The sequence below is a fragment of the Lepisma saccharinum genome, chromosome 3, assembly GCF_977018435.1.
Source record: "Lepisma saccharinum chromosome 3, izLepSacc3.1, whole genome shotgun sequence".
In the NCBI taxonomy this organism is placed as follows: Eukaryota; Metazoa; Arthropoda; class Insecta; order Zygentoma; family Lepismatidae; genus Lepisma; species Lepisma saccharinum.
In genome coordinates this window covers 34,476,115-34,495,158 of record NC_139231.1, presented here as the reverse complement: position 1 = coordinate 34,495,158, position 19,044 = coordinate 34,476,115, and the positions used below count along the sequence as shown (strand labels likewise).

Genomic DNA, 19,044 nt, shown 5'->3' with positions numbered 1-19,044 from the left:
GTGGATGTCTGTACTGCAATAACTCCTGAGGTTCTTCAGAATGTGGTAAGGTCATGGGAGAGACGAATACACGTGTGTGTTGCGCAAGAGGGACGTCATATTGAGCATGTGTTATAACTTTGTGGTATTGTTAACTCTGCAACAATTAAAGTTAGGTGAAAACAAATGTCACAGTTGTTTTCCTGGTGAAATTCTAGCCCATTTTGATATGTCGCACGACCCCCTTCCCATTTAAATTTCTGAAGTTGAATTCAAGATGGCGGACATCAAGATGGCTGCCGACCATGCGGGTGACGTCACTGTGGTTCCCCCTTGGCCAGGCAACGATTGGTCATCGCCATTTTCACGTCCCATGTCGCAGTGGCCTTGTACTGGGGGTGTTAAGTGACTTATTGCACCATAACTTTCTGGTATTGTTAACTCTGCAACAATTAAATTTAGGTGAAAACAAATGTCACAGTTGTTTTCCTGGTGAAATTCTAGCCCATTTTGATATGTCGCACGACCCCCTTCCCATTTAAAATTCTGAAGTTGAATTCAAGATGGCGGGCATCAAGATGGCTGCCGACCATGCGGGTGACGTCAATGTGGTTCCCCCTTGGCCTGATAACGATTGGTCATCACAATTTTCACGTCCCAGGCCGCAGTGGCCTTGTACTGGGGGTGTTAAGTGACTTATTGAGCCACCCTGTATAATAAAACTATAATAAAATTTGGATAAACAGTTTTAGAAATAAACACCCCCCTTGATGAAATTCTGCGTACTCAACTAATTTTATATATTTTTTTAGAAAAACAAATTACTAACTTCAACAGCAAATTTCATGCATTGTCCCCACTTCAAATTTCTCCCGAATTTTATATATAGGTAGCTCAGTGTGTGTACTAATGCCTGATGAAAAAAGGATGGGTGGTCAGAGACAAGGAGAAAAAAAAAATAATTTGCATCAAATGACATTAAAAATTAATTTTACCAGAAATGCTTATGTATTTAGCACAAAGCCTGAAGTACAATATGCTTCACACATGAAATTAATCTAAATAATTCGTAGAATAATGTACAAAAGGATTTTGTAGATATCAGAATCACTTTTGGTGAAAGTACATTAATCTCATAATCATTCAATGGTGTTTATTACGCTCCAAGAAAGTAAACGGAAGGAAACAAAATATATGTATGAATGGGGTGAAGCTCATACAAAAGGAAATGATGTATGTAAACTGTAAACACATATCAATTTATCTTCATTTAAAATTCAATAATTTTTATAGGCAAAAATACACAAAATACTAATCATTCTAAACCATAAATAGCATCGTTGTAGGCTATGAGACAGAATCTGATATTACCCTTTCCTTTTGAATATGTTGTTTTTCTACCATGTTTCATATCATTCCTGTGTTTTCTCGCTTTGTTTTACGACACATAATGTGGCTAGTTGTAGCTATGTCATTTTTCACACAATATGTGTATTCCTGGCAACCCTGGCACACACCGCTTTACGACAGAAAATGTCATCACAAATGCGATCAAATGTTGTGTTGGGTTGCCAGCATTCAGGCAGCAAAACAGGCTTTCTTGTACAACTGTAGCACCGATACGATGCATCAATGAGAAAAATGTTACTGAGAAAAGTTGTTTGTTTTGATGTCTTCTATATGTTTCTGTGGTCCCTGAGCACCATTAATATGACACCCTGTACAAAAATAACAACAAAAAAAGTGATTTTTCCAGAAAAAGAGTAAATTTCCCTGACTTTTGCAGTAAATTCCCATACTTTTCCAGGAATTCCAGGTTTGCCAGAATGGTAGTCACCCTATTGAATAGCCTGCGCAAAACTATGTCATTTTAGTAGGGTTGGACCAATATGAAATTTTGGCCAATACTGATAAATTACTGATATAAAATTTACAGATAACAATCCAATATAAAATTCAAAATGGTCTGTGAAGAACCTAAATGGTTCATTGACCTCCTTAATAAATGCAAGTTACTTCAATGTAAAAGAAGCTGTATATTTAGACATTTACTTTAAAAAAACCTGATGTAGATTATATGTTTATATCCATAAAAAATATAACAAAATGACAGAATATTGCATTAAGTTTATAGATATATTTATAGATTTAACAAATTATATTGGTAATTTTACTGATATCCCTATATCAGTTGATACAATCTAGTACCAAATAATATATCCTATCCCTATTTTTTTTTTTGGAATATAAATATACGAGGCATGCTGAAAAGTAATGCCTCCTATTTTTTATTTTTTTTGTTATGGTGCAAACATATTTTTGATTTTGAGCAACCTTACATTGTACTCATCAGACTTTCCCACTTCTCCATTAAACTTCTATTGCCAGGGGGTGCTGAACTATAGTAAGGAAAATTGTAACATGTAACCACACTATGTCGGTGCACCCAAAGCACCAAGCGGTGATAGAGTTTCTAACTGCAGAAAATGTGCCTCCAATTGACATTCATCGTAGAATGAAGGCTTTTTATGGGAATGAATAGGTAGACATTAGTACTGTACGATGTTGGGTTGTTTGTGCTCGTAATAAAAACTACAGGCAAGGAACTCTCAACATGTGTGACAAGAAAAAAAAAAAAAAAAAAGAATGAATGGAAGGTCATTTACTGACAAACTTACGAACGTCATCGGAACTCATTAGAGAGAATTATCGCATATCCCAGGCAGAGCTTTTATTCAATTCTGACATATCACAGGAGTGAGTGCAGGAAAAATTACAGATCTGGGATAACTAAAACTTGTGCACGGTGGGTGCCTCAGAAGCTCTCTCCTGACATGCAACAGAAGAGACTGGACTTTAGCCACTGACCTGGCTCCATCAGATTTTCATCTGTTTCCAAAGCTTAAGGAGTTCACTTTGATTCTGATGAAGCAGTGCAAACAGAAGTGAGGCTGTGACTCAGTCATCAAGATCAACAATTCTACAGTGACGGCATTAAGAAACTGGTCTCTCATTGGCAGACGTATGTTGATCGCCACGGCAATTATGTGGAAAAGTAATTGTGTATATATGGACAATAAAGTTCTAGAAAGTTACTTGTATTTCATTTATTCAAATAAATTCAACTGTTTTCCAATAAAAAGAAATAGGAGGCATTACATTTCAGCACACCCACATAATTCCTATACTATAGTTTTGTAAATTAATGCCAAAATATGTAGTTTTTACAATTTTTATTATTATTATTATAAGACATAAACCTATTGCACTGAGTGACAGAATGAATAATTCAGGGTGTTCTTGGAACATTTGAAACTTTCTGATAGATCATCAGATTATCAGTTACTGGTAAAAATTATATTGGTATTTTATTACTATAGACAAAAAATTCATATCAGTCCATCACTAATATGTCCTTTCAACAGCACATTATTCCACCAACTTGTTACTGTTCTTATATACACAGTGAATGAAAGAAAGGAGGGACAGAAGGAGTATATAGCAAATGAGAAGGAAATAGGAATCACACACAAGACACTGGAAAAGTTTAAATTTTAGTATCTTCAGCCATTTCATTATATCTGGTTATGAGTTTTGGTTTTAAATATATTTTTATAATATGCACTTTATTTTGCATAATTTTATGCAGAAACAAGGAGAATGTGCTGTTGTAAGATAATTGCAGAATTGTCATTGTGATTGTTAATTTATAGGTTACCCAATAAAAAAATTAAACATCTAGTGACATTTGGTAAGCTAGCTTGAAATTAAGCATACCAACTACAGTCTACATTTTTCACACATTTAAACTCACTGTGAATATATTGTGTGTGGTAACTTAGGCCAGCAATAAACGATAGGTAATGAATATGGTAGGAAGTCACCATATAATTATTACTGTATTTCATACACAGAAGTTAATTTCAAACCATATTTCAAGATTAGTGTATATTTGAATGAGACAAATATCATCCATATACGAGGGACACTTATGAAGTAATAATTATTGCCCAGAAAGAATACAGTAGTGTCTTTGTGAATAAATAAGTATTTCTTCAAATAAACTCCACACAGGGTGACACACTTCTCCCATTGATGTACCTACTTGTGAATACCATTGTTGTAGCACACTTCTCCCATCGATGTACCAACTTGTGAATGCCAATGTAGAAGATGCATCTGGCTGTCCAGGAAGTCATTCACCAAAGAAATGACATCATCATCATAATTTAAATGCCTTATTCATTTTTGGAAAGAATAAGAAGTTGCTGGGTTCAAGGTCCAGGTAATATGGAGGTGAGGGAGAACTTCAAAACCCAAAGTGTCTGCATGAGTCATTGTCTCCTGAGCAGAATGGGCTGGCAGTTGTCATGGAGAAGCTGCATTTCATTTGTCAGTATTATGTTAAATACAAATCCCTAAATAAAGTTCACCTCACTTACGATGGCTGCATTGGTAATATGACGGTCTACTACATTAGGGACTCCACTTTCTTCACAATTCCAGATTCCTTCAAGAGAGAATGTCATCTGCTGCATTCTTCATCTTGCAGACTTGCTGCGCCAGACTGAAACCTTCTATGCACATTACCACTGTGTCATATGATTGAGCATGCCCTCTGTACATCACCACTAGTTAATCGAGGATTTCTTTTGCAATTTTTGCTTTCAAGAACAAGAAGCCAATCACACCTTGAACTTCGGCTGGCTCCACGGGCTGCGCCATCTTGGTTATCTGGCTCTCTATCAGTGTTCCATAGAACTACTAATGCAGAAAGTGTACCAATCCGAGAGCTTAAGGACCACACAGTGCAAATTCTTGAAAACAAGCTTGCAAATAAGAAGTAAAAATTATTACTATATGAACATCCCTCGTAAGAACAAATTTATAATTTAAAATAAAGCACATGCTTTAACGGAAATATTTACCTCATCTGTTACACCACTTAGCCGAGTAATTTGATGGAAAACATCTGCAGAAATACCAGTAAGTTTCTGAGTGCAAAATGAAAGAGGTTCACATGGTTCTAAGCTAGTCAGAAGAGCATCACTGAAATGGGACAAAAATCAATATTACTTAGAGATATGTAAATAATTATAAAATGCATGCATATTAAAATAGTAATTTCTGTATCAATATACAATACAAGTATCAGCCGGTTTTGTATTGGTGATTAAATTTCAATTGCCAGTAGTATCAGAAGGTGTCAATCAGCTACTACTGATATAATGGTATCAACATTCACTCAATCCTAACAATGATACATTTGCACAATTAAATACACAGATGGGATATTTTTTTGAATACTCTAAATTGAAGAATAATAGTTTGATTATGTGATTGAACCACCTTGCACAAATACAATTAATACAGGATGCATGTTTAATCCACAAGATGTCAATTGACCCTGTTAGGAGCTTCTCAAATCACTTGTGCTAGACAAATTCAAAGAAACCAATTACTGAATGGAATTTTCTTCCTTTCAGGAGAACAATAAAGCAATATATTGTGAAAAAATATGAACAATATATCTTCAATGAAACTTTAAGTATTGGAATCAGTTTAAATATTGAATTTTTACCAATACTGGTTCCGATATGCCAATTTGGCTGATATTTCTGAATTGAAAATCAGCATCAGACAGGACAGCCAAAATCACTACTCTCACTCATTCTTGAAGATTAACAATTAGAAGTTTTCAGAATATTGATTAACATTAACATATAAGCATTCCATTGCAATATAACTGCATTAATTTACTAAAATTGTGCTTTCAAAATTTCAAAGAATTACATTGGAAGTTCAAAATATGCACAAAATCCATTTTCACAGAAATGTCCGCATATGTGCCGAGCAGCATTTCTACTAACCCTGCGAGATACCCAGACTCTGGGAAAGAACCAACCAGTATCTGCATTTATATTCTTGCTATTTTACATCGATTTTCTGCCACTTTTAGCTAATCATGACAATGAGGATGATTGGTGATTAAATTAAATTGATGAAGGGACAATCAAAAGAACACACATGTTCAGGCTGGGACTCAAAACTGCACACTTTGGTGGCATAATCAAAAGTCATCACGTAGCGTACTCAGCCAATGACCTGGGATCAACTAGTATAAATAGTTACATCCAAACTGATATTTATACATCAGCATCGGTACTGGCTTAGCCCTAGCTTCAGCACAGCTCTACAGAAAATTATTGGCTAGTATCAGTGATTAAATCTGAGCCAATACCAATACATCAATTTCAGTTCTGCACTAAAAATAAAACAAAAGAATCGACTTACCCAACACTTGCTTCTGAATCATCCCACTGGACTTTGACAGATGCAAGCCCTTGTTTTAGTGTTCCTAGAATGATGGCTCTCTTACCAGTTGGCTTATGGATACACTGTCCTCCAACCCTCAACCCACGATCCACACCACCTATGACAGCTAATGCTGGCCATACCTAAATCAAAACAAGTTTCATTAAAGTTAGTCCATATCATTGTTACCACTTCTATCACAATAATAATTAGTCATTGTTTCAACCCTGAACACTTTTGGTCTTCATGAAGACAAGTAGATTAAAAGAGGATAAAAAATGTTCCACGTGCTCATCTCACCTCTTTTCTTTGTTTTATTCGGAAAATGGTCCAAAGTGATTTGGGTTAAAACATCATTTTTTATTTAACATAAAGAACATAAGGAATGTTGTCCTTAACTTGATTTCAGGTTGAGAAAATTAGCAAAATAGGATTTGTCTTTGGCTGTGCCTTCACATAAAATTTAGGCTGACATAGTCCTATAATAAGTTTGTGTCTTTCTAATCCTATGACTGGTATTTCAGCCCAGGAACACTTTATTACGATCCAGAACTAGGCCATCAAGAAATATAAATATTTCATTGAGATTTCATTTCATTCATGTTCATTTTGAACATACTATGTGGTCAATGTACTTGAGAAATAGCTTCCTTCAAAACAAATTTACTTTTATACTATATACAAAAAAACAAAGCAATTAAAGTACCTTTGTTATTTACAGTTTTAAAACACACTTACCTCTTTGCACAGTTGCTCCAAATTCATGTCATTTATGGGTAAATATTTTCCTTTGGATGGCATTTCATCTCCTGTATCTGAGCTTGACTGTTCTTCTTTCTGTGAATCTAGAAATATGGGGAGTAAGGAAGATTAACCATTATGTAAACAAGCTTCCCAGTGATTTTGGAAAAACAAATTCCATGACATTTCCAAATTTTGAAGGCAATTATAAAATTTACAAATTTCAAGACCGTGCTGTCAGCATGTCTACAATTTTGTACAAACAAAATAACCAGACTTTTCCAGATCAAGATCCCAAAATTTTCCACACTATAGCCATTAGGGCAATTCATGTATTTAAACATTTGTGTAAGAAGGTCACTATTATATCTAACACCACACTTAGAATCCAAATTAACCAAGTTTTTAGAATATTCACTTCACATATAAAAGTGATAAGAAGGGAAACTGAATACAAATTGACTGTTGGGAAAGGGTGTCAGGAGTGAGCTTTTATGTATTGACTTATGGTTAACAGTTTTTTTTTATGAAATAGCATAAGAATTAAAGCATAAATAATACATAATTATAGTAAAATTTAGTAATAGTATCTCTATTAATCCTAATATGTACCAAACACAATCAAAAATTGTAAAAAGGTAGGAAATTTCCATAGCCACTTAATGTATTAGATTTGTGCATGAAAATAGTTCAAACATGATCTATCCTAGAGTATGTAATATACAATTTCTACTGTAACTACCAGTAACACTAAAAAAAAGTAAAGTGTTCCCCTGCACTTAGCAGCACGGCATGAAGGCGTATAGGGGGTGTGGGGGTAATGCCCCACACTTTCTTGATCCGGTCGTGAGTGGGGGTGATGTGATCAGCACCATGCCCCTGACCGCCTTCATGCCCCAGGGTTTCCCCAAGGTACCCATGTTATTCGACGCTGGGTGGGCACCGGGACTGCTTCCAACGTTAGAAAAGTTCCTGGATTTGAACCGGCCGGGGATCGAACCTGGGCATGGTAGTCAGACACGTTACCGACTGAGCCACCTCGGCCACCAGTAACACTCAGTGGATAAAATTGAATTACAGTTTGTCCACCATAAATTTTAAATTTCTTGCACATCCTTTTTACATTTTCTTGTCAAAAAACTTACTTTAAGTGGACTACTTCAAAAACGTTGATTTTTTCCAGAAAAAGTAAGATTTCCACATTTTCCAGACCAGTACACACACTGGCTGTGATACTTTAACATGCTTACAACCAAGTATTGTACATGTATTTGTATTTTTATTATTTTACATTGCTTTACTGCCACTTTTGTCTAACTGCGATGATGAGGATGAGTGATGATTAGACGATATTGATGCAAGGGATATTCACTAAGAATACCCATACCCAGGTTGGCATTCAACCCTGGAATTTCAGTGGCAAGATCAAAAGTTGACCCCTTAACACTTTGCCACTGAGCAGGCAACATTAGTTTTAAATGTTAAATTGCACTAGCCATTCAAAACTACAATGTTTATTCAACAGTGTTCAATATGAACATCCAGAAACTACCGAAAAAATATCATGTAGAATATTTCTCACCAAGCAGATGGTTTAAGTGGATTTTTCTCATTCCAAAATTCTGGCACTTACCAAAAAAGCACTCTACTTTTCATGGAGTTTAGATATTTTTCAAATTCCCTGTCCTTTTCTTCCTTTTTTAAATTTTTTACTTTCCACTCCTAAGTTTATTTCCAGATTTTCCAGGTCTGTGGGAACCGCGAAAAAGGTGGTGATTTACAGCTTATTTGTATCCTTAGGTTAACTGTGGCTGGGAGGTGAAATACAAGAATGGGAAGAAGGGCACAAAAAGCATGTGAAAGTGTATGTTAAAGGTACCATCTCAGAAATCGCCTGGAGTTAACTGAGAAAAATTATGAAGAAAAAAAAACATCAGTCATAATGGCAGGCTGAGGGACTTCAGTAATGACAAATATGTGTTTGCTTGTAACTTAACATCATGCTGAGTGTAGCCATGTGATATTGATGTCTTTCTCTTATAAAAAAGGAACTGCATATTTAGACATTTAAGAACTCTGTAGATGAATTGTATTATACCCTTATGTACACAAAACAACACCAAATTACATGCTATTTTCGAAATACTGCATTAAGACAACGTATCAGCAATTTTACTTATAAACTGATGAACTGTTATCAATAGAGTAGCAATTAATCTGTCTTATCAGGGTACATATGGAAATTATTACCTCATGAAAGTGTGTCTACAACATTGTTAACTTGTCATGTATCAACATTTTCACATTGATAATGTTAACTTCCTTTTCTTTCTCAAACTTTCACCATATCATGATGTTTTTTTATGAGGTAAGACAAAATGGGAATAAAACATGTTAAAAGGCAGATTGTAAAAGGCAAAAAATGTAGCCGGGAGTTAAAATAAGGCAGCAGTTACCCTGTCACAATCTGCAACTATTTGCGAGCCAGACATGGAAGAATGCACATTGTAACAGGGCAGCTGATACTTGATTTTAACATGTTTTAGTTAAATTTGTCCTAACTCCTCAAGAAGCCAGAGGTGTTGAGAGCTTGAGGAAGAACAGGTATGAGCCAAGCAAAGTGAACACTACCAGTGTGAGTTGTAACGTATATGCTTTTCATTATTTCATAAAGTTATCGTTTAACCTATTCACCTCTGCAGACATTTCGCATGTGCACGATTCAGTTTGGCACTTGCATCATTTGACACACATGAGATGCAAGCATACAGGAGTTGCTATTTTTTCTCTCTATTTTTAATAATGTGCACAGATGATGCTCAATGTACTTTCCCTGGCAAGCAAAAGATTATGCTTTATGTTTGTCTTGTTTTCTTTCTGTTCCTGGACATGTTTTATACACACAGCTATTTCTATGTGTTATCCTTTCATTTCATATATATATATATATATATATATATATATATATATATAGACACACATATATAGATAGATAGATATATAGATATAGATAAAATCAAGGAGAGCCAAAAGGGCTAAAAAAATTTAAAGAAGGAGAAAGGAAACACTCACCGGACAGTGGAAAAATTCAAAATTTTCGTTTAACTTAGTAGCATCTTCAGTGTGAGACGAAAGAGACGGAACAGGTAGTTGGGGCCCTGCAGAGTTGTCAGGTCCCCATCAAAGAAGAAGCGGTGCGTAGAACGAAAAAACACTGTTTCATCACCAGGCTCATCGAAAACTGTGAGTGGGTGGGATGGCTTGGGAGGGAGGGTGGGGTGAGGTGGGGACCTTACTGGGTGGCCATGTTCAGGCCAGATGGAGTGGTTGCACTCATGGCCGATATATAGGCCTTCTCCCATCTTTTGCGAACATAAGTGTTGGCTGGTTGGGGTAGGAGATGGATGATTGCTACCTGGAAGCAGTCATTGAAATGGATATTGTGGTGGTTGGTGTGGACGGCAACAGTGAAGTCCAGCTTGTGGGTGGAGGAGCGGTGGTAATTCATGCGGAGGTTGAGGGCAGTTGATGTTTCCCCCAGGTAAAAATCACCACAGATGTTGCAGGTGAGGATGTAGATCAGGTTTGAGGCATGGCAGGTCCCTTTGGGATGGAGGGTAAATTTGCCAGTGGCCGTGTGCACCTGGAGGGTGTGAGAGGTAATGAGGATGGGGCAGGTTTTGCACCTAGGACGGTTGCATTTGTGTGCAAGGGGGTGTTGGTTGTGTGGTGAAGGAGTGTTGTGGACCAATGACTGCTTCTGGGTAGCGATCATCCATCTTCTACCCCAACCAGCCAACACCTCTGTTTGCAAAAGATGGGAGAGGGCCTATATATCGGCCATGAGTGCAACCACTCCACCTGGCCTGAACAAGGCCACCCAGTAACGTCCCCACCTCACCCCACCGTCCCTCCTTCCCAAGCCATCCCATCCCTCCTGCCCTCCCTCCCAACCCAACCAATCCCACCCACTCACAGTTTTCAACGAGCCTGATGAAGAAACAGCGTTTTTTTTGTTCTACGCACCGCTTCTTGATGGGGACCTGGCAATTCTGCAGGGCCCCAACTTCCGGTTCCGTCTCTTTTGTCTCACAACGAATATGCTACTAAGTTAGCGAAAATTTTGAATTTTTCCACTGTCCGGTGAGTATTTCCTGAGTGGTGGAGGGGTCAGCCAGCTGATGGGTGGCTTCCGCCAGGTAATCTTGAGAGTTCAAGACCACTGAGGTTGACTCCTTGTCAGCTGGGAGGATTTTGATGTTATGGTTGTTTCGGAGATCTCGGAGAGCCTTCTGTTGGGAGGGGTTGAGGTTAGGTTCGTTCTGGAGGTCATTTAAGAATGAGCTGTCAGAGGTGGTGGAAATGATGGCAGTAATGTACCTTTCCAAGGGGTGGTTGGTGGGTCAGGGGGGATCTTGGGAGGAGGGTTTCATTTGTAGTAGTTTGGAGTGAGGGGTTTTTGGCCCAGAAATGTTGCCATTGGAGGTTACGAGCAAAGGTGTGTATGTCAAAAAGCAGGCGGAATTGGTTGGGGGGAGTTGTGGGGGAGAAGGTCAGGCCTTTGGATAAAACAGCTATTTCATCAGTGTTAAGTTTATGGATGGATAAATTGAGTTTAGTCTGGTTGTTCTGGAGTGGGTTAGGGTCATTTGTGGTCGTAGATCTGGTGGGTTGGGTTTGTTTGTGGACTGGTTGTTTCCCAAGGTACAATGTGTGGGGGTGCAGATTTGGTTTTCAGGGGAGGTCTGTGGTGGTGTGGGAGGGGTGGGCAATGGTAAAAGGGGGGGGTCTGGTAACAGGCATGTTAAAATTGGGACTGAAATTGGGCAGAAGTGGAAGGGGGAGAGTGCAGCCAATCTGAAAAGCTTGTCGGCAGAGATCGGAGAGTTTTGTAGGTGTTTAGAGTTAAGGTCACTGGCGATGGAATGGGGGTGTACCAGAAGGAGTCTGTTTTGTGATGCTGGTTACCTGGGGTCAGGAACAGGATTTTGGTAAGGGATTGAATAGAAATGGACAGTTCTCGGGTGCGGGTGCTATGGCGTGGATCAGTTCAATAGCAAAATTTCTCGCTAGTGGGAAAATCGTGGGTTTTATGCTTGGGGGCATGGTGGAAAATGGCAGGAAGCGTGCATGGGATGTAGCTTTGGTGTAGCAAACAATAAGAGATCACAGGCGGTTCAGTTGAAGGGAGTTATACACGAAAGGATTCATACCCGAGTGAAAAAAAAAATGGATAAAAGCAAGGAGGGCCAAAAGGGCTAAATAAAAATCAAAGAAGGAGAAAGGAAACACTCACCAGACAGTAGAAAAATTCAAAATTTTCGCTAATTTCATAGCATCATCGGTGTGAGGAGAAATAGACGGAACCGGAAGTTGGGGCCCTGCAGAGTTGCCAGGTCCCCATCGAAGAAGAAGCTGTGCGTAGAACGAAAAAAACACTGTTTCGTCACCAGGCTCGTCGTAAACTGTGAGTGTGTAGGATGAGTTGGGAGGAAGAGCGGGTGAGGGTTTTTCGTTCTACGCACCGCTTCTTCTTCGATGGGGACCTGGCAACTCTGCAGGGCCCCAACTTCCGGTTCAGTCTATTTCTCCTCACACCGATGATGCTATGAAATTAGCGAAAATTTTGAATTATTCTACTGTCCGGTGAGGGTTTCCTTTTACCTTCTTTGATTTATATATATATATATATATATATATATATATATATATATATATATATATATAAATAATGAAGGAGACAGTAAACACTTACCACACGAATAGAAATAATTCAATATTTCGCGATCTGAGTCGCATTTTCAAGAAGGTAGATAAAAGATCGACGACACTTTGAGTAGAGGCACAGAATACTGACCGTAGTGTCTCTACGGTCAGTGTTGCCAGAAACAGTTGAAAGGAAACACGAAATACTTTAGCCAGTGTTTACTGTAAGGTGGGTGGGTAGTTTTGGGGAGGAGAGGAAAGAGTTACTGGTTGGCTAGGTTGAGTCCGGGGGGTATAGTGGCGTGCATGCCTGCTATATAGGCCCTTTCCCATCGCCTGCGGAAAGATGTGTCAGAGCGGGGGGGTAAAAGGTGGATGATGGCAACACGGAAGCAGTTATTGAAGGTGGTGTTATGGCTGTTGGTGTGGATGGCAAATGTGAAATCAGAGTTTTGGGTGGAGAAACGGTGATTATTTATCCTTAGATTCAAGGGGGTGGAGGTTTTGCCTAGGTAGAAGTTGCCGCAGATTTGACAGATGAGGGTGTAAATTAGGTTGGATGAGTGGCAGGTGCCCTTAGGGTGAAGGGTGAACTCAACTGCCGCTGTAGGGATCAGGAGGGTGGGGGTCAACTCTCTGATTCATCGACCTACAAGCCCACCACGGTTGATTCATCTACCACACACCTAGACAAAATTCGGGATTTTGTCCTCTCCCGAGGACCCACTGAAGGCCTATCCAATTCCACCATCTCCTCACTCATACCTGACAACCCCCGCACCCCCACTTTCTACCTCCTCCCGAAAATTCACAAACCTAACAACCCCGGGAGACCCATTGTGTCCAGCTACAATTCACCCACTGAACGCATTTCAGCCTTTCTAGACTCTCACCTCCAACCCCTCGTCCAAGCCCTGCCCTCCTACCTCCGTGACACCAACCACTTCCTCAACATCATCCAAAACTTACCATCCCTACCACCCAACACCATCCTCACAACAGTTGATGTCACATCCCTTTACACAAATATTCCCCATGCCCATGGCCTCCGGAATCATTCCTTAACAGCCGACCCAAACCCCACAATCCCAGCACTCACTTCCTGATACAACTAGCCAACCTTGTACTTACCTGCAACAACTTCTGCTTCGGTGACCAACATTACCTGCAGATACGTGGCACAGCTATGGGTACCCGCATGGCCCCCTCTTATGCCAACCTGTTCATGGGCAGGCTGGAACAGGAATTCCTTGACTCCCAGCAACTGAAACCACTCCTCTGGCTAAGATTCATTGATGACATTTTTCTCCTCTGGACACATGGCGAACCCTCCCTCACAACATTCCTAAACCGACTAAATGAGTTCACCACCCTCAAATTCACCTGGTTCCACTCCAAAGACCAAGTGACCTTCCTCGATGTGGACATCCACATTGCAGGAGACCACTTGGAAACATCCATACATATCAAACCAACCAACCACCTCCAGTATCTCCACTACTCCAGCTCACACCCCTACCACACCAAAAAAGCCATCCCATTTTCCCTGGCCCTCAGAGGCCAGCGCCTCAACTCATCCCCCTCATCCCGCCAAAACTACAACCTACGCCTGCACCAAGCCCTAACCAACCGTGGCTACCCCTCCACCCTCATCAACAAACAAATCACTAGAGCCAACTCCCACAACCGCACCAAACAAACCAAAACCAACCCTCCAACTCTGATCACCCAATACCACCCTCACATTATGAAAATCAGACATACCCTCCACTCCCTCCTCCCCATCCTGCACAGTGATCCCGAGACCAGAGACATCTTTCGGGATAAACCTAGGGTCGTCTTCCGTCACCCCCACAACCTCCAAAACATCTTGGTCCGAAACACCCCCACCCCTTCCGCACCTCTTCCCCCAGCCTACAGGTGCAACAAACCCAGATGTAAGACCTGCCCCTACTCATCACCTCCACCACCCTCCTGATCCCTACAGCGGCAGGTGAGTTCACCCTTCACCCTAAGGGCACCTGCCACTCATCCAACCTAATTTACACCCTCATCTGTCAAATCTGCGGCAACTTCTACCTAGGCAAAACCTCCACCCCCTTGAATCTAAGGATAAATAATCACCGTTCCTCCACCCAAAACTCTGATTTCACATTTGCCATCCACACCAACAGCCATAACACCACCTTCAATAACTGCTTCCGTGTTGCCATCATCCACCTTTTACCCCCCCCGCTCTGACACATCTTTCCGCAGGCGATGGGAAAGGGCCTATATAGCAGGCATGCACGCCACTATACCCCCCGGACTCAACCTAGCCAACCAGTAACTCTTTCCTCTCCTCCCCAAAACTACCCACCCACCTTACAGTAAACACTGGCTAAAGTATTTCGTGTTTCCTTTCAACTGTTTCTGGCAACACTGACCGTAGAGACACTACGGTCAGTATTCTGTGCCTCTACTCAAAGTGTCGTCGATCTTTTATCTACCTTCTTGAAAATGCGACTCAGATCGCGAAATATTGAATTATTTCTATTCGTGTGGTAAGTGTTTACTGTCTCCTTCATTATTTGTATTTATCCACCCTTCTGGCACCATTTCTGACCATATTCCTGTATGTGTGTGTGTGTATATATATATGAAGAGTGTTGCCATCATCCACCTTTTACCCCCCCATGTATGCAGATCATGTTGAAAAGGTAAATATATATATATATATATATATATATATATATATATATACACATATATATTTACCTTTTCAACATGATCTGCATACACAACACTCTTCATGCTGCAGGCTAAGAACTAGACAAATTTTCTCACAAATAGCCCAATTTCTGAGAAGATGAAAAACCCAACATAGAGATGTATTGTGTGTTAGAAGAAAGCCAAAAGAAGTGCAACAACACAAAGTGTAAGAAATGTAGTGCATTTCCTCCCCCACCCCAAATGTTTTAAGGTGTACCACACACTCTAACATCATCTTGATGTACCATATACTGCAAGAATATACATACATACAATAAATGCACCAGTGGTGTTTCTATGTGAAGTACTGAAAAGGACATTTAAATCACTCCAAGGTAATACTCAGTGAGAAAAATTTGCAGATAAATGAGGTAAAGAACATATGCACCAAGGATGCATAAATCACACACAATCTGCTGAACATGATAATAAAAATTGTGTCAATGTATGTTTCTTACAGAGGAAAACAATTTGGTACCTTTGTCTTTCACGGGAGATTCTGGAGATTGCACTCCCAGAGAATCCTGTCTTGAAACTGAGTCTGAAAAGTCACTCACTGATGACTCTGAATCTGAGGGTAGTGGCAGTAATTCTCTTGTCTGATTCAGTCGTTCCAGAAGAGAGTCGTTAACCTACAAGAAATGAACATGTTAACTTAAAATTACTAAATGCAAAGTAATTTAGCAAATATTCTTAAACAGTATGTTGAAATATAACTACTCTCTTGCATTCACACAGGTCTTCCTAATACCTGTACTATTCAATTTTATATCAATGCCTCACCTTGCATACAGAAATTTCTAGCAAAGATCACGCTTCCAGCAAGAGCATACTTGCATGAGTGGTTCAAGGTAAAAACAAAATACCTTGATGAAAATATGAGTCGCTGCAGAGTGGAGTGTATACTAACACCACAATCTTGTAACAGCCATAAGAAATGCTACAATAGAGCAATACATACATACACGAAAAATAAATAAATGTTTCATGTTCAAAGAATAATGAATTTCTTACTAGTTAATTGCTATTAAAAAAATATTATCCCATGTTTATTGGACTGTAGGTATATTCATGATCTCTCCATTTGTGGAAACAATGTGATCAGTAGAGCCCGGATTTATAAGCACAATCACAGTAAAATAAGCAAGTTAATAAGCACAAAAAATAAAAAAATAAGCACCAAAATAAGCATAAACAAATACAGGAAAATCTGAAAAAAATATTTGTTTATTAGATCTCTTACCTTATTCAAAACTGTTACAGTATGTAAGGAAGGTCATCCTGAGATTTTCTTGTGTGAAGCTCCTGCAGCTGTCAGTGAAGAATGATTTACACAGTAAAAATGTTCTTTCCACGTCGCATGACGTTACAGGCGAATGTGAAAAACACTACAGCTCTTCTTCGGTGAATTCCTCTTCAAGGTGTTTCTTCACCAGAAATCTTTTTATAAATTTGACACAGTGTTTTGTAACAGAGATTTTTTAACAATACCTGACTGAGCTTGTCGGATGCAATTTTAGCAACACTGTGAGCTTCTGAAGACAACGTTACTAAAATTTCATCAATCAGAAAAAGTTAATGTTGCAATAGATTATTTCGAGCTTCCAACTGGGTTATAATATCAGGTAATTTGGAAAAACGATTATGGATGTACTGTATCTTTTCTTGGATGCTGTTTTTAGCAAAGCATTCCTGGCCTGTGACAATGCTGGCTGCATCTTCTGTATTTAAGGTATACAAAACTGTTTTCACTTCATTAAAATGTTCCGCGTAGTATGACATAGCCTCTAACCACAAACCCCATCGAGTTAGAACTGGCTCAGGAGGTAAAGACAAATTTGGAAGCACTTCACGAAATTATTGGTGATATGGTCCAGGTATTAAGCGTATGGCTACAAGGTATGGTCTTCACGGCCAGAAGAAGAGGAATCATAAGCAGATGAATTCTGTGTAATTCTTGTTGTATCATCATTCAATGTACTTGAATGTTCCGGACATAAGTCCAGTTTTCTATTAAATGTGTTAATTGTTCACCGTCTGGTTTTTATCTTGTGCAACTTAGTATTAACATACATTATTATGTCCTTCATTCCGAACCTATCAATTTGGCGCTGCAGACAGTGAACAGAGGATTGACAGTGAACAGAGGACAGTGAATAGAAAATTTGAAGGATTCTAATCGTATATCGTCAGGATGACTTTATTACTTTATCGGCACGGGATTATGACAAGTAAGATTTCATGTAGCAAATCAACAAGACGATGTCTTACAGGTAACATTTAAGTTTGCTAATATTGTTCATGGTTATACAAAAGCAAGTTTCAGTTACACATCATAACTTTCATACATGCCAGTGATTTCTATCAGTTAATGTAATTTGACATTTCAACAACATGGCTCTCAACATTACATTCAGCGAATTTGTTGAAGAAAATGAAGACATCGAAAATTATTTCATGCGTTTTGATCAACTCTGTCTCGCCCAGAATGTGACAAATGAAAGAAAGGCAGCAGTTTTATTAGCAGTCATTGGTCCTAAGGCTTTCAAAGTACTTCGCAATATTACGGCTCCTGAAATGCCATATAATCTATCATATGCTGTCATTCACGACAAAATGGTTCAGCACTTCAGGCCCAAAACCAACAAGATTACAGAGAGGTTTAAGTTTCGAAATTGTATTCAGTCTCAAGGAGAATCAGTTACTCAATTTGTAGTGAAAATCAAACAACAAGCAGCCAAATGTGTGTATGAGCAGTATTTAGATGAGGCACTTGTTGAACAATTCCTTGTTGGTGTACAGTCAGACAGTACTAGAAAAATATTATTATCTGAAAGTGATCTTTCCTTTGCTAAATGTCAAGAAATTGCTTTGCATTGTGAGTTATTAGAACGAGAAGTTAAATTATTCTCAAATAAGTACAATACAGATTCTGTGACTTTTGCCACCAACTCAAGAAATTTGACGCGGATGAATCCAGATCGTCAAACAGGCCCTTCAACGAGTTCACGCTCGGGCGAAACGAGGCAGAACAGCTACAATCAACCTCAGAACTCAACTGCTACCAAGCAAAATTCACACTTCCAGTGTGACAACTGCACAAAGAATCACCCACAAGGTCTATGTCCGGCTAGAAACGCAACCTGTAGCTACTGGAAACGACAAGGCCATTGGAATGTACGATGCAGAAAGAAGCAGAAAGATAGAGCCGGGAATAGAACGTCCAGTTCAACTTCACGGAACACTACATCCGATGAGTTGTCTACGTTCAGCTTCAACCATCTCAACACTGATGCGCTCAGTCATCATTCCACACTGGTTACTTCTACTCAACACATTTTGGAGCAGCAATTCAGTTCGGATAGCTTCATAATAAATCTCCAAATCAATAAGTGTATTGTTAAATGTGAAGTAGATACTGGGTCTGCTGTTACTCTTTTCAACGAAAAGTATTTTGACCAGCTGTTTCCACACTATGTTAAATCTAATTCCAGCCTACGATTACGAGGTGTAAACGAAGGATATGTACGTGTTACAGCACAAACATCCATC

General features: G+C 39.2%; 1 protein-coding gene across 2 annotated transcripts in view; it reads right to left on the bottom strand.

Annotated features, from left to right (window-relative positions):
* LOC145984969 (putative E3 ubiquitin-protein ligase HERC1) overlaps positions 1-19,044 on the bottom strand; it is a 309,625-nt gene that overhangs the window by 163,878 nt on the left and 126,703 nt on the right. For both annotated transcript variants that reach the window (XM_083118420.1, XM_083118421.1), the window contains exons 33-36: positions 15,971-16,124; positions 7,033-7,139; positions 6,274-6,437; positions 4,908-5,028 (exon numbers count right to left, since the gene is read on the bottom strand). In XM_083118420.1, coding sequence (XP_082974546.1) covers positions 4,908-5,028; positions 6,274-6,437; positions 7,033-7,139; positions 15,971-16,124 — 546 coding nt within the window. The remainder of the gene's footprint in view (positions 1-4,907; positions 5,029-6,273; positions 6,438-7,032; positions 7,140-15,970; positions 16,125-19,044) is intronic.